Source organism: Amblyraja radiata, chromosome X (genome assembly GCF_010909765.2).
Source record: "Amblyraja radiata isolate CabotCenter1 chromosome X, sAmbRad1.1.pri, whole genome shotgun sequence".
Lineage (NCBI taxonomy): Eukaryota > Metazoa > Chordata > Chondrichthyes > Rajiformes > Rajidae > Amblyraja > Amblyraja radiata.
In genome coordinates, this window is record NC_045999.1 from 5207387 (window position 1) to 5222401 (window position 15015).

Sequence of the window (15015 nt, forward strand, 5' to 3'; positions counted from 1 at the left end):
TGCCTGTATGCATTTATTTACACTGTATACATAGAAACATAGACATAGAAATTAGGTGCAGGAGTAGGCCATTCGGCCCTTCGAACCTGCACCGCCATTCAATATGATCATGGCTGATCATCCAACTCAGTATCCCGTACCTGCCTTCTCTCCATACCCTCTGATCCCCTTAGCCACAAGGGCCACATCTAACTCCCTCTTAAATATAGCCAATGAACTGGCCTCGACTACCCTCTGTGGCAGGGAGTTCCAGAGATTCACCACTCTCTGTGTGAAAAAAGTTCTTCTCATCTCGGTTTTAAAGGATTTCCCCCTTATCCTTAAGCTGTGACCCCTTGTCCTGGACTTCCCCAACATCGGGAGCAATCTTCCTGCATCTAGCCTGTCCAACCCCTTAAGAATTTTGTAAGTTTCTATAAGATCCCCTCTCAATCTCCTAAATTCTAGAGAGTATAAACCAAGTCTATCCAGTCTTTCTTCATAAGACAGTCCTGACATCCCAGGAATCAGTCTGGTGAACCTTCTCTGCACTCCCTCTATGGCAATAATGTCCTTCCTCAGATTTGGAGACCAAAACTGTACGCAATACTCCAGGTGTGGTCTCACCAAGACCCTGTACAACTGCAGTAGAACCTCCCTGCTCCTATACTCAAATCCTTTTGCTATGAAAGCTAACATACCATTCGCTTTCTTCACTGCCTGCTGCACCTGCATGCCCACTTTCAATGACTGGTGTACCATGACACCCAGGTCTCGCTGCATCTCCCCTTTTCCTAGTCGGCCACCATTTAGATAATAGTCTGCTTTCCTGTTTTTGCCACCAAAATGGATAACCTCACATTTATCCACATTATACTGCATCTGCCAAACATTTGCTCACTCACCCAGCCTATCCAAGTCACCTTGCAGTCTCCTAGCATCCTCCTCACAGCTAACACTGCCCCCCAGCTTAGTGTCATCCGCAAACTTGGAGATATTGCCTTCAATTCCCTCATCCAGATCATTAATATATATTGTAAATAGCTGGGGTCCCAGCACTGAGCCTTGCGGTACCCCACTAGTCACTGCCTGCCATTGTGAAAAAGACCCGTTTACTCCTACTCTTTGCTTCCTGTTTGCCAGCCAGTTCTCTATCCACATCAATACTGAACCCCCAATGCCGTGTGCTTTAAGTTTGTATCATGTAGTGCATAAAACCACGAGAGGAATAGATCGGGTAGAGTCTCTTGCCCAGAGTAGGTGAATCGAGAACCAGAGGACCTAGGTTCGCGGTGAAGGGTAAAAGATTTAATTGGAATCTGAAGGGGGTAACTTTTCACACAAAGGGTGGTGGGTGTATGGAACGAGCTGTCAGAGGAGGTAGTTGAGGCTGGGACTATCCCAACGTTTAAGACATGTACATGGATAGGACTGGTTTGGAGGAATATGAGCCAAACGCGGGCAGGTGGGACTAGTGTAGCTGGGACATGTTGGCCAGTGTGGGCAACTTGAGCCGAAGGGCCTGTTTCCATGATGTATCACTCTATGACTCTATGCAGTAACTCTTCACACTGATGCCTCTGAAGAGTATTTTATGTGTTGTTTTAAAAAAAAGACTCACAGAGTTGGAGTAACTCAGCAGATCAGGCAGCAGCTCTGGGGATCATGTAAAGGCAATGTTTCAAGTCGGGACTCTTCTTCAGGGCCCAAAACATTACCTACCCAGGTTCTCCAGAGATGCTGCATGACCTACTACGTTACTCCAGCAATTTGGATCTTTTTCTTGTAAACCAGCACCTGCAGTTCACACTTTATTCGCCAAGTATGTTTCGCAACATATGAGGAATTTCATTGGCCAGGTCATTCATACAATTTTAAGTAACAGATCACTCAAAAACTCATTTTAACATCAACATCCACCACAGTGACTCCTACACATTCCGGCAAGGGCGATCACATCTCCGGCAAGGTAGGAACTTGAAAAAAAAGTTTCCCCCGATCCCCTCCCCCCTCCCCCACATAAAACAAACCGAAGAACATTCAAACAAACTATTTAACACACTAAAAAATAACAAAAGAATGGAAAAAACGAACAGACTGCTGGCTCTTTTCAGCGATACAGCATGGAAACAGGCCCTTCGGCCCATCGAGTCCACACCGACCGTCAATCGTCTCGCTCCCACAAGTTCTATGTATTTGCATTTTCACACCCACTCCCCGCACGCCCAGGGCAATTAATCTACAAACCCGCACACCCCTTTGGGATGTGGGAGGAAACCGGAGCATCAGGTGCAAACCCACACCATCGCAGGAAGAAGGTGAGGGCCGAAGGGCCTGTTTCCACACTGCTTCACTCTGTGATTCTATGACTTTATCTGTGCACTATGTACGACTTGATTGTAATCATATATTGTCTTTTTTCTAACTGGATCGCACGCAACCAAAAGCTGTTCACTGTACCTCGATGCACGTGGCTACAATGAATGAATCTAAACATTGTCGCCGGGACTGTGTGGGTGCCCCACACCCTGTAAAAGGGAGGTGTGTGGGTGACACACGTTACACTAAATCTCTATGTCAGTGGGCTGTGGGCAGCTTGATTGAGTTTGTGTACAGTCTCTTCATTGACTTGATAGATCGCAGAGAAATGCTTTTCACTGTACCTCGGTACACATGGCAGCAATGACCTAATGTAAACATTGTCACTGGGAGTGGTGCGGGTGTCACGGGGGACCCGTGGGTGCTACACCCTGTCACGGGAAGTATTGTGGGTGCCCTCAACCTGGCACCCATGGGTGCCCCACACCCTGTCACAGGGAACAGTGTGGGTGTCACACGGATATATGGGCGCCCCACACTGTCAGGGGAAGTATTGTGGGTGCCCTACCTTGGCACCCATGGGTGCTCCACCGCTGTCACCCATGGGTGCCCCACCGTCACCCATGGGTGCTCCATCCTGTCACCCTTGGGTGCCCCACCCTATCACAGGGAGTATTGTGGGTGCCCCATCCTGTCACCCTTGGGTGCCCCCACCCTATCACATGGGGTATTGTGGGTGCCCCTACCCGGTCACCCATGGGTGCTCCACCGTCACCCATGGGTGCTCCATCCTGTCACCCATGGGTGCCTCACCCCATCACAGGGAGTATTGTGGGTGCCCCACCCTGTCACCCGAGGGTGCCCCACCCTATCACAGGGAGTATTGTGGGTGCTCTCAACCTGGCACCCATGGGTGCCCCACACCCTGTCACAGGGAGGAGTGTGGGTGTCACAGGGACATATGGGTGCCCCACTGTCACGGGAAGTATTGTGGGTGCCGCTGCTCTGGCACCCATGGGTGCCCCACCCTGTCACCCATGGGTGCCCCACCCTATCACAGGGAGTATTGTGGGTGCCCTACCCTGGCACCCATGGGTGCCCCACCCTGTCACAGGGCGCAGTGTGGGTGTCACAGGGAGATATGGGTGTCCCACCCTAACACAGGGAGTATTGTGGGTGCCCCACCCTGTCACCCATGGGTGCCCCACGCTATCACAGGGAATATTGTGGGTGCCCCCACCCTGTCATCCATGGGTGCCCCACCCTATCACGGAGTATTGTGGGTGCCCCCCACCTTGTCACAGGGAGCCCCGGGTGCCCCAGGGTGCTGGTGGCCCAGCTCACCTCTCTGCGTGTCTCGGCAGGCTTGCTCGGGAAGGGGACGTGTCGGACCTGGAGATCATCTCCCAGCAGGTGGAGGAGGAGAGGCAGCGCGTGGCTCCCGTGCAGCTGGTCAGCTTTGCCTACCGCGACCTGCCCCTGGCCGCCCTTGACCTCTCGCTCGCCGGCTCCCAGCTGCTCTCCAACATGGACGAGGACGACCAGAGGGAGAGGTGAGCGGTCCCGCCAGAAACCTCCCCCCCCGCACCGTGTCCCCGAAACCCAAACACACCGCGGCGGAAAAACCCAACTGGTCAGGCAGCATCTGCGGAAGGAAACGCAGAGACGATGTTTTGGGTCGCGACCCTCCCTCAAACTGATGGAATAAGGGGGAGAAATCTCTCTTCCAGCTGTCTCCCTTCTACTCCATCATTCCGAAGAAGCGTCTCGTCACAAAATCTTATCCGCCCATTTCCCTGCTCACTGTATCTATACACTGTGGACGGCTCAATTGTAATCATGCATTGTCTTTCTGCTGACTGGATAGCACGCAACAAAAGCTGCAACACTGTACCTCAAACTCAAATTCCCTCCACAGATGCTGCCTGATACTCTGAGTTCCTCCACCACTTTGTGTTTTTTTCCCTCAAGATTCCAGCACCTGCAGTTGTTCGGATTTGGAACTCATTCCTTGAGAGAGTTAAATCGAGTCAGTCGGTGCTGTCTAGAGAAAATTGGCTTGGGAGTTAGCGGATCAGAGACGGAGAGAGAGAGAACAAGAGAATGGGAATACTGGGCTTTCCCGGGTCTCCGTACACAAGGACAGTGCGTAAAAAGGCAGGAATGTGGTCAACCAAGGACAACGTGTGGAGAAAGCAAACACGAGGAACTGCAGATGCTGGGATCTTGAGCAAAGCGCAGAGTGCTGGAGGAACTCAGCATGTCAGGCAGCGTCTGTGGAGGGAATAGATAGCCAACGTTTCAGGTCTGGACCCTTCTTTAGACTGTTTAAGAAGGAACTGTGCAGATGCTGGAAAATCGAAGGTAGACAAAAATGCTGGAGAAACTCAGCGGGTGCAGCAGCATCTATGGAGCGAAGGAAATAGGCAACGTTTCGGGTCGAGACGCTTCTTCAGACTGATTGTCGTGGAGGGGGAGAAAACGGGGGAAAAAAGAGTTGAGTGCGGGACAAAGCCTGGCGAGTGATGGGTGGATGTAGGTGAGGGGTGATCGGCAGATGGGTGGGGTAGGTGGCAAAGGCTAGAGGTGAGAAGGAGACACGGAGAAAGACTTGTATATACACAGACACACTCCAGTCTGAAGAAGGGTCTCGACCCGAAGCGTCACCCATTCCTTCTCTCCAGAGACGCTGCCTGTCCCGACAAGTTACTCCAGCATTTTATGTCCATCTTCGATTTAAACCAGCATCTGCAGTTCCATGCTACCTGCGCACACACACACACACACACACACACACTCACACACACACACACACACACACACACACACACACACACACACACACACACACACACACACACACACACACACACACACACACACACACACACACACACACACACACACACACAGTCATACACACACACACACACACACAGTCATACACACACACACACACACACACACACACACACACACACACACACACACACACACACACACACACACACACACACACACACAATATCACACACACTGCATGCATGTACATAGAAACATAGAGAATAGGTGCAGGAGTAGGCCATTCGCCCCTTCGAGCCTGCACCGCCATTCAATATGATCATGGCTGATCATCCAACTCAGTATCCCATCCCTGCCTTCTCTCCATACCCTCTGATCCCTTTAGCCACAAGGGCCACATCTAACTCCCTCTTAAATATAGCCAATGAACTGTGGCCTCAACTACCTTCTGTGGCAGAGAATTCCACAGATTCACCACTCTCTGTGTGGAAAAAAAAGCTCTCATCTCGGTCCTAAAAGATTTCCCTCTTATCCTTAAACTGTGACCCCTTGTTCTGGACTTCCCGAACATAGGGAACAATCTTCCTGCATCTAGCCTGTCCAACCCCTTAAGAATTTTGTAAGTTTCTATAAGATCCCCCCTCAATCTTCTAAATTCTAGCGAGCACAAGCCGAGTCTATCCAGTCTAAGCAGAGTCTGTCCAGTACACACATGCATCATCTCACACGCACGCACATGAAGCAGCCTGCCTACCCCTTCTCTCCAGGGATCAGAGCAGGAGGCAGCTCCTGTGGTTACTTAATTAGTGTGCAGTGTAGTCCATCTTTGAGGAGCGCTCTGGAGCATCTCGTTATCTAACAGGTCACAGTCACCCACCTACTGCAGGAGTAGTCCCCAGAAGCAGCATCTGCAACCTCTTCAGCTTTGAGGCCCTGAGTGATATCTCTCAGCATTTAATTTAATATCTCGAGGGGAGGAAGATACATTTGGTTGCTTTCCGAGTGTGACTTTGATTAGTATTTCGCTGCCCAGCCCAAGGCTCCAGATTAATTGACCCTGAATGTGTTCAGTGGTTTAAAAAAAAAATATTTGTGTTTTTGTTCAAACCTTTTCCTCTCACCTCTCGTGTTCGGACAATATTCCAGTATTTTAGCACAGAGTCAGGGCGAGCAGGGATTAGGTGAGGCTGTGGATGAGACCAGTTGAGTTTATTGTCACGTGTACCGAGGTACAGTGAAAAGCCTTTGTTGCGTGCTAACCAGTCAGCGGAAAGACAATACATGATTACAATCGAGCCATTTACAGTGTATAGATACATGATAAGGGAGTAACGTTCAGTGCAAGGTAAAGCCAGCAAAGTCCGATCAAGGATATTCCGATGGTCACCAATGAGGTAGATAGTAGTTCAGGACCGCTCTCTGGTTGTGGTAGGATGGTTCAGTTGCCTGATAACAGCTGGGAAGAAACTGTCCCTGAATCTGGAGGTGTGCGTTTGCCCGATGGGAGAGGGGAGAAGAGGGAGTGGCCAGGGTGCGACTGGTCCTTGATTATGTTGCCGGCTATATTTTTCCCTCTGGTATTTTCCTCTTTGCTGTCCCTGCTGTATTTGTGTACGGTTTGACAGATCGCTTCTATAGTGTGATTTGACTGGATAGCAAGCAAACAGATTCAGTAGCCTGATAACAGCTGGTGAATCTGCCGCGACGTACCTTGTAGACGGCTAGACTGGGCTAAATAATCTACACTCGCTGCTGGTTCATGTCATGCCATTCGGCCCTTCGAGCCAGCACCGCCATTCAATGTGATCGTGGCTGATCATCCCCAATCAGTTCCTGCCTTCTCCCCATATCCCCTGACTCTGCTATCTTTAAGAGCCCTATCTAGCTCTCTCTTGCAAGCATCCAGATAACCTGCCTCCACCGTCCTCTGAGGCAGAGAATTCCACAGACTCACCACTCTCTGTGAGAAAAAGTGTTTCCTCGTCTCCGTTCTAAATGGCTTACCCCTTATTCTTAAACAGTGGCCCCTGGTTCTGGACTCCCCCAACATCGGGAACATATTTCCTGCCTCTAGCGTGTCCAAACCCTTAACAATCTTATATGTTTCAATAAAATCTCCTCTCATCCTTCTAAACTCCAGAGTGTACAAGCCCAGCTGCTCCATTCTCTCAGCATATAACAGTCCCGCCATCCCGGGAATTAACCTTGTAAACCTACGCTGCATTCCCTCAATAGCAAGAATGTCCTTCCTCAAATTAGGGGACCAAAACTGCACACAATACTCCAGGTGTGGTCTCACTAGGGCCTTGTGCAACAAATTATGTTTTGCACAAAGGTGTAATTTGGGACCCAGCGTGGGAGGGGAAGATATATGGGGGACTTTGTAACTTTGTCTGTGCCCTAGGTGGCCACTATTTTTTGCACCTTTGGTAACCAAGCAGAAAATGTCACTGTGCCATGTGACAATGAAATATTCCATTCCAAATGTCTTGTTTTTTTTATTGTACCATCTTTCTGTGAGAGATTTTATACGTAATTTGTTATACGTATCATTTGCGTTTCTGCTCGTTCCGTTTGCCTGCGAGACTGCTGCAGGCAAGATACCTGTTGTACCTGGCTTGGCCTGTGCATGTGACACCTGTAGATCAGGTAGATCGAGTGGCTTTGGGTTCATTGGCCTTCTTCAGTCAGGGTACTGAGTACAGAATTTGGACAGAAAAGGGCACAAAGAGCTGGAGTAACTCAACAGGTCAGGCAGCATCTCTGGAGAACACGGATACAGCAGGTGACGTCCCAAACATCACCTATCCATGTTCTATAATACTGTTGTACATTCTATATTATAGAACATAATACTTCAGTAGTATCTGTCGAAACTGCAGATGCTAGTTTACATAAATGGACACAAAGTGCTGGAGTAACTCAGCGGGTCAAGCAGTAATTCTGGATAACATGGTTAAGGGCCTGTCCCACGGGCATTCGACTCCATGCAGCAAGCGCGACCTAAAGGGCCTGTCCCACCAGCATGCGCCTGCATGCGGCAAGCGCGGCCTAACGTGGTCGCTTGAGCCGTATGGCCTCGCGGGGCCGGTCCCACTTCAATCGCCGGAGCCGTATGTAGTTGTGCGGGGCTGGTCCCGACATCCCGCGGGGCTCCGAAAAACTGACCGTGTTCAAAAATTCCGCGCGGCAACGGCCTGCCGGCCCGCAGCCGCCTCGACGCCGTACGCCACGCGCGAACTTCCCGTGGACTTCGCTTGCCGCATGGAGTCGCATGCCCGTGGGACAGGCCCTTAAGGCAATCTCTCAGGTTGAAGAAGGGTCCCGAACATAACGCCACTCATCCGTGTTCTCCAGAGATGCTGCCTGACCTGCTGAGTTACTCTAGCAAATTTGTGTTAATTCATAGTATTATCTGATCTGATTGTATCCCATGCAAAACAAAGCTTTGCGCAGTACCTCAGTACACCTCCCTCCCCCACCCAAGTTGTTTTACTAACTTCAAAGCCGTCTTTTTGAGTCTCATTGTCTGTGTCTTGTTTTCATCTAACCCACAGCTAACAATGGCCTGTCTTGTATTCTATTGTATTGTATTCAAATTTATTGTCATTGTCTCAATTAGAGACAACGAAATGAATTTCCCTTTACAGGCAGTATCATAAAAATAAATAAATAATAAATAATAAAACATATTAAAAATAAAATAGAATTTAAAAAAAAGCACAAACACAGAAAGTCCACGACACAACATAACACAGTGGCACCAAGGTGAGGAAGGCACCATAGTCCAGCCAGCCTCCCCTTCGATCTTCCCAGATGTTCACCCGTGGTCGGGGTCTTCCAAGCACCCGCAGTGGCCACCCCGGGCGGCCCGATGCTCAGGCCCTCTCTCCGGGCTGATGGAACGCCGACGCCGATCCCCGACGGTGAAAATCCTCCTCAGCGGCCCGGACCTCCCGATCAGCCGCTTCCCACCGGAGTCCGCAACTCCCGAGTCCGCAGATGCCGAGCCGGGCAGAGTCGCAGGACCCCACGCTGTCCGTCAGCGCCGCCCGCGTTGGGAGCTCCGCGAACCACAGCTCCATGATGTCGGTGCCACAGGTCCAGCACTCCGGGCTCCAGACGGCGATCCCTGGTAAGGCACCGCCAGCCCCGCGATGTATCAGCGCTGTCCCGCTGCTGCTGGAGCTCTGCTCGGTCCAGACAGGAAAGGCCGCGCCAATCCAGTAGGTAGGCCGCTGGGGGGGTGAGGACGCGACTCGAATAATAGTCGCGTCCTCTCCAGGAAGCGACCGAAGGACGGTATCCCCCTTACCGTGCCCTCTTCCCCCACATTAAAACATTAAAAAAACATAAAAAACACACTTCAACATAACAAAAAAAACCCGAAAAAACAAAAAGGCTGAAGGTGGAGGCAGCTGGCACCAGCGCCACCTGAATCCTTTATCATTGTTCGTTTTCTGGCATATCTTTCATTCATTTGTTCTATATCTCTCTATATCATCGTCTATTTCGCTTGTTTCCTTTTTGCCCTGGTTCTCAATCTGAAGCATAGGAAATAGGTGCAGGAGTAGGCCATTCGGCCCTTCGAGCCTGCACCGCCATTCAATACGATCATGGCTGATCATCCAACTCAGTATCCCATACCTGCCTTCTCTCCGTACCCCCTGATCCCTTTAGCCACAAGGGCCACATCTAACGTCCTCTTAAATATAGCCAATGAACTGTGGCCTCAACTATTTTCTGTAGCAGAGAATTCCACAGATTCACCACTGAAAAAAAAAATTCTCATCTCGGTCCTAAAAGACTTCCCCCTTATCCTTAAACTGTGTGACCCCTTGTTCTGGACTTCCCCAACATCGGGAACAATCTTCCTGCATCTAGCCTGTCCAACCCCTTAAGAATTCTGTACGTTTCTATAGGATCCCCCCTCAATCTTCTAAATTCTAGCGAGTACAAGCCGAGTCTATCCAGTCTTTCTTCATATGAAAGTCCTGACATCCCAGGAATCAGTCTGGTGAACCTTCTCTGTACTCCCTCTATGGCAAGAATGTCTTTCCTCAGATTAGGAGACCAAAACTGTATCCTGAAGAAGGGTCTCGACCAGAAATGTCACCTCTTCCTTTTCTCCAATGGTGCTGCCTGACCCGCTGAGTTACACCAGCTTTTTATGTCTGTCCCCACTATTGCCACTTAAGATGCACCTTCATAGTGATTGAGCAGGACATTGCCCATACGATCCAAGGTGCAATAGAGATCCTGCCTGCTTTTACCACATGGAGTCTCTCAGTTGCTTCCGGTCCTTGGTTTGAGAAGATGCTGACTGGAGTACGCGTTCTGATGAGACAGAGTTGTAATTATGAAAGGTTTTTACACTCTGTGTTAATTGTTGACTGTGTTCAAGAGCATTGTTCACTAATTAAGCTGCAGGATATCCAATCTGTTGTATTTCTCAAATATTTTCCTTTGTATTAGTAATTAGTGGAAGGATTGCAATGTCAGGGCGCCCTGAGGTACCAATTTTCTGATCAAGTTTCCTTAACCTAGTTCTTCCGTGTTCTCTCCGCTGTTGTTCCCATTGGTGCCAGCGTGTGAGCAACAAGCTGAGGTCAGCATTAGTGCATGAGGGGCCCAAGAGTAATCTAGAGGAATCAGGCCCTTCGGCCCACTGTCGATGGGATCAGGCCCTTCGGCCCGCCATGCCCATGCCAACCCCATGCCCCATCTAAACTAGTCATAAGGTCAGAAGAGAAAGCAAAATATGTTGCATATTATGATTAAGATGTATGTACATTGCTTCTAATAAAATAAAAAAATTAAAAAAAGAGAAAGGAGTAACTCCAGAGATGCTGCCTGTCCCGCTGAGTTACTCCAGCTTTTTCTGTCTAAGTTCGGTTTAAACCAGCATCTGCAGTTCCATCCTACGCATAATTGATAGGATCAGAACTAGGCCATTCGGCCCGTCAAGTCTACTCCACCATTCAATCATGGCTGATCTATCTCTCCCTCCTAATCCCATCTTCCTGCCTTCTCCCCATAACCCCTTGACACCCATTCTAATCAAGAATTTTATCTCTGATTTAAAAATATCAACTGACTTGGCCTCCACAACCCTCTGTGGCAATGAGTTCCACAGATTAACTACCCTCTGACTAAAGAAGTTCCTCCTCACCTCCGTTCTAAAAGAACCCTCTTTAAATCTGAGGCTGTGGCCTCTGGTCCTAGACTCTCCCACCAGTGGAAACATCCTCTCCACATCCACTGTACCTATCCTTCGCCCCATAGATGCTGCTGCACCCGCTGAGTTTCTCCAGCATTTATGTGTACCTTCGATTTTCCAGCATCTGCAGTTCCTTCTTAAACACTCTATCTAGGCCTTTCATTATTCTGTAAGTTTCAATGAGGTTCCCCCTCATCCTTCTAAACTCCAGCGAGTACAGGCCCTGTGCCGTCAAACGCTCATCATATGTTAACCCACTCATTCCTGGGATCGTTCTTGTAAACCTCCTCTGGACCCTCTCCAGAGCCAGCACATCCTTCCTCAGATACGGGGCCCAAATTTGCTCACTGTACTCCAAATGCGGCCTGACCAGCACCTTAGAGAGCCTCGGCATAACATCGCTGTTTTTGAATGTTTGACTATGTTCTGTGCTTGACTTGACTTGCTCACAGATGACAGGGTTGCAAACCGACAGGGGTCATGTATTGTGCAGTTATAGTCATAGAATGACACAGCGTGGAAACAGGCCCTTCGGCCCATCTTGCCCACACCCAACATGTCCCAGCCGCATTAGTCCCATCTGCCTGCACTTGGTCCATATCCCCCCAAACCTGTCCTACGCCCCTGTCCCGAGTTACTCACAAACTCTCCCGAGTTTCCCCCTTGATTCGAACTCGGGTATTGTCGGTAGAGAGCCCGTAGATGTTTCGTAGCGGCCCGTAATGCCAGCTGTAGGAACTCGGGGCATCTGGTAAGTCGGGACGTTTTTTCAACATGTTGAAAAATGTCCACGAATAAAAAAAATAGCCCCGAGTACCTACGAGCGGCTATTACCATAATTCTCCGAGTTCGAATCTCAGGAGAGTTCGTGAGTAACTCAGGAAAGTGGGACAGGGCCATTTAACTGTTTCTATAACATTGGGACAGTCCCAGCCTCAACTACCTCCTCTGGCAGCTTGTTCCATACACCCACCAGCTAACGCCCATCCTCTGTGCCCACTGCAGCTCCAACTGGCTGAGGCCGTGCTGTGGGGGTCGGGCAGCCGTGTGGCAGGTGGTGCTGCTCAGTGCCGGCCTCAACTGCTTCCTGGTGGCTTCCGTCGTTCTGGTCGTCATTCTCCTCATGCTCGAGCTGCTCATCGACGCCAAGCTCCTCCAGTGTGAGTACCCGCCCCGGGGTAGTGTTACTCTGAGTACTGGACCCTTGGTAGTATTACTCTTTGAGTACCCACGCCGGGGTAGTGTTACTCTGAGTACTGGACCCTTGGTAGTGTTACTCTTTGAGTACCCGCGCCGGAGTAGTGTTACTCTGAGTACTGGACCCTTGGTAATGTTACTCTGAGTACTTGCCCCCATGGTAGTGTTACTCTGAGTACTAGGCCCCATGGTAGTGTTACTCTGAGTACTGGCCCCCATGGTAGTGTTACTCTGAGTACTAGGCCCCATGGTAGTGTTACTCTGAGTACTAGGCCCCATGGTAGTGTTACTCTGAGTACTGGCCCCATGGTAGTGTTACTCTGAGTACTTGGCCCCGTGGTAGTGTTACTCTTTGAGTACCCGTGCCGGAGTAGTGTTACTGTGAGTACTAGGCCCCATGGTAGTGTTACTCTGAGTGCCGGGGCTCCTTGGTAGTGTTACTCTGAGTACCCGCGCCGGGGTAGTGCTACTCTGAGTACTAGGCCCCATGGTAGTGTTACTCTGTGTACCGGGGCCCCTTGGTAGTGTTACTCTGTACCCGCACTGTGGCACTGTTACCCCGCAAGTACCAGCCCAAGTGGTGGTGTTACTCTGAGTACTGCCCCCAGCGGTAATGTTGCTATGAGTACTGGGCCCGTGGTGGCGTCACTCTGAATACTTGGCTTGTGGTAGTGTTATTCTGAGTACTGGGCCCTATGGTAATGTTGCTGGGCCCCGTGGTAGTGTTACTCTGAGTACCCGCGCCGTGGTAGTGTTACTCTGAGTACTGGGGCCCATGGTGGTGTTACTCTGTACCCGCACTTTCGTAGTGTTACTCTGTAAGTACCAGGTCAAGTGGTGGTGTTGCTCTGAGTACTGTCCCCAGCGGTAATGTTACTACGAGTACTGGGCCCGTGGTAGCGTTACTCTGAGTACTGGGCTTGTGGTAGTGTTACTCTGAATATTGGGCCCAGATATTGGGCCCAGCAGTAGTGTTACTCTGCAAGTACCCGGCCCGTGGTATTGTTACTCCCAGTGCTAGTACCTAGCCCAGTGGTAGTGTTACTCTGCAAGTACCCATGCCGTCCGTGGTGGTGTTACGCTGAGTACTGGGCCCTGTGGCAGCGTTACTCTGAGTACCTGCCCCGTGGTAGTGTTACTCTGCAAGTACTGGCTCAGTGTTGGTGTTACTCGGAGTTCCCACCCCGGGATAGTGTTAATCAAGGTGTGAGTACTGGGCCCAGTGGTAGAGTTACTCTGAGTACTAGCCCCGTGGTACTCTGCAAGTACCCGCACCATCGTAGTGTTACTCTTAGTTCTGGCCGCAGTGGTAGTGTTACTATTAGTACTCTTAGTACTCTGTGTACCGGTCCCAGTGGTAGTGTTACTCTTAGTACTGGATTCGGTGGTGATGTTACTCTCAGTGGGAGTACTAGTCCAGTCTTAGTGTTACTCACTACTGGCCCCAGTGGTCGTATTACTGTGGGTACTGCCCCCATTGTTAATGCATAATGTTACTCATTCCGTGTGCAAACACTGGTGAGTAATGTTACTCTGTACGAGTGCAGACCCCAGTGAGTAACGTTACTCATTGCACTGACACTATTGTGTAATGTTAATGAGTGAATACTCTCTGCGTTCCGTCTTGTCATTCCTGGAGAACACTGACCCTTGTCTCGAAGATCTTTGGTCTCTAGCACCTAACGATTGCTCCTCCTTTCCCATCCCTCTCTCTGCCCAGTTACCAGTGCGTTCCAGTTTGCCGGAGTCATTCACTGGATAAGTCTTGTCATCCTTTCCATCTTCTTCACAGAGGTGAGTGTTTGCTGCGAAAGTATCCATTAAAGTGGATAGTAAAATATTTTGTTAATGTCTAATTGTCTCTGTTGTGTCTGATCTCTTCGTCTCTCTCCCCCCCTCCCCTTTCGCCCCTCTCCCCTCTCTCTCCCCCTCCCCCTTCTTCCTCTCCTCCTCCCTCTCTCTCTCCCATTCCCGGTTTCTATCAGACCGTTTTCCGGATAGTCGTCCTTGGGATTTGGGATTACATCGAGAACAAAGTGGAGGTGAGTGAGTTATTTTGTGCGCTGCAGATTCCACCTCACCTCCAAAGTTCAGTGTAGTTGACTATTGTCACCGTAGTACAATGAATCAAAATCGGAATCAGAATCAGAATCACACTTTATTCGGCAAGTATGTTTTGCAACATATGAGGAATTTCATTGGCCGGGTCAGTCATACAATTATAAGTAACAGATCACTCAAAAAAACACATTTTAACATCAACATCCACCACAGTGACTCCTCCACATTGATGGAAGGCGAAATAAAGTTCAAGTCCCTTCCCTTAGTTCTTCCTCGGTCGTGGGCCTCAAGCCCCCGTTGACGGGATGATCTAGACTCCCGTAGCCGGCGGAGTTCGGGCCCTCCGCGTGGAGGCGATCAGCTCCTGCATCGTGGGGGATGTCAACTCCCCCGCGCTGGGCGATCAAACCTCACGTCGGGGCTGGTCGTGCCTTCCG

The 15015-nt window shown here is 50.0% G+C and overlaps 1 protein-coding gene across 1 annotated transcript in view; it reads left to right on the forward strand.

Annotated features, from left to right (window-relative positions):
* The first annotated feature begins 3020 nt into the window (after positions 1–3020).
* The window catches only part of tmem266 (transmembrane protein 266), a 42313-nt gene continuing 30318 nt past the window's right edge, over positions 3021–15015 (forward strand). The window contains exons 1-5 of the mRNA XM_033014820.1: positions 3021–3025; positions 3663–3851; positions 12326–12480; positions 14238–14311; positions 14503–14559. Coding sequence (XP_032870711.1) covers positions 3021–3025; positions 3663–3851; positions 12326–12480; positions 14238–14311; positions 14503–14559 — 480 coding nt within the window. The remainder of the gene's footprint in view (positions 3026–3662; positions 3852–12325; positions 12481–14237; positions 14312–14502; positions 14560–15015) is intronic.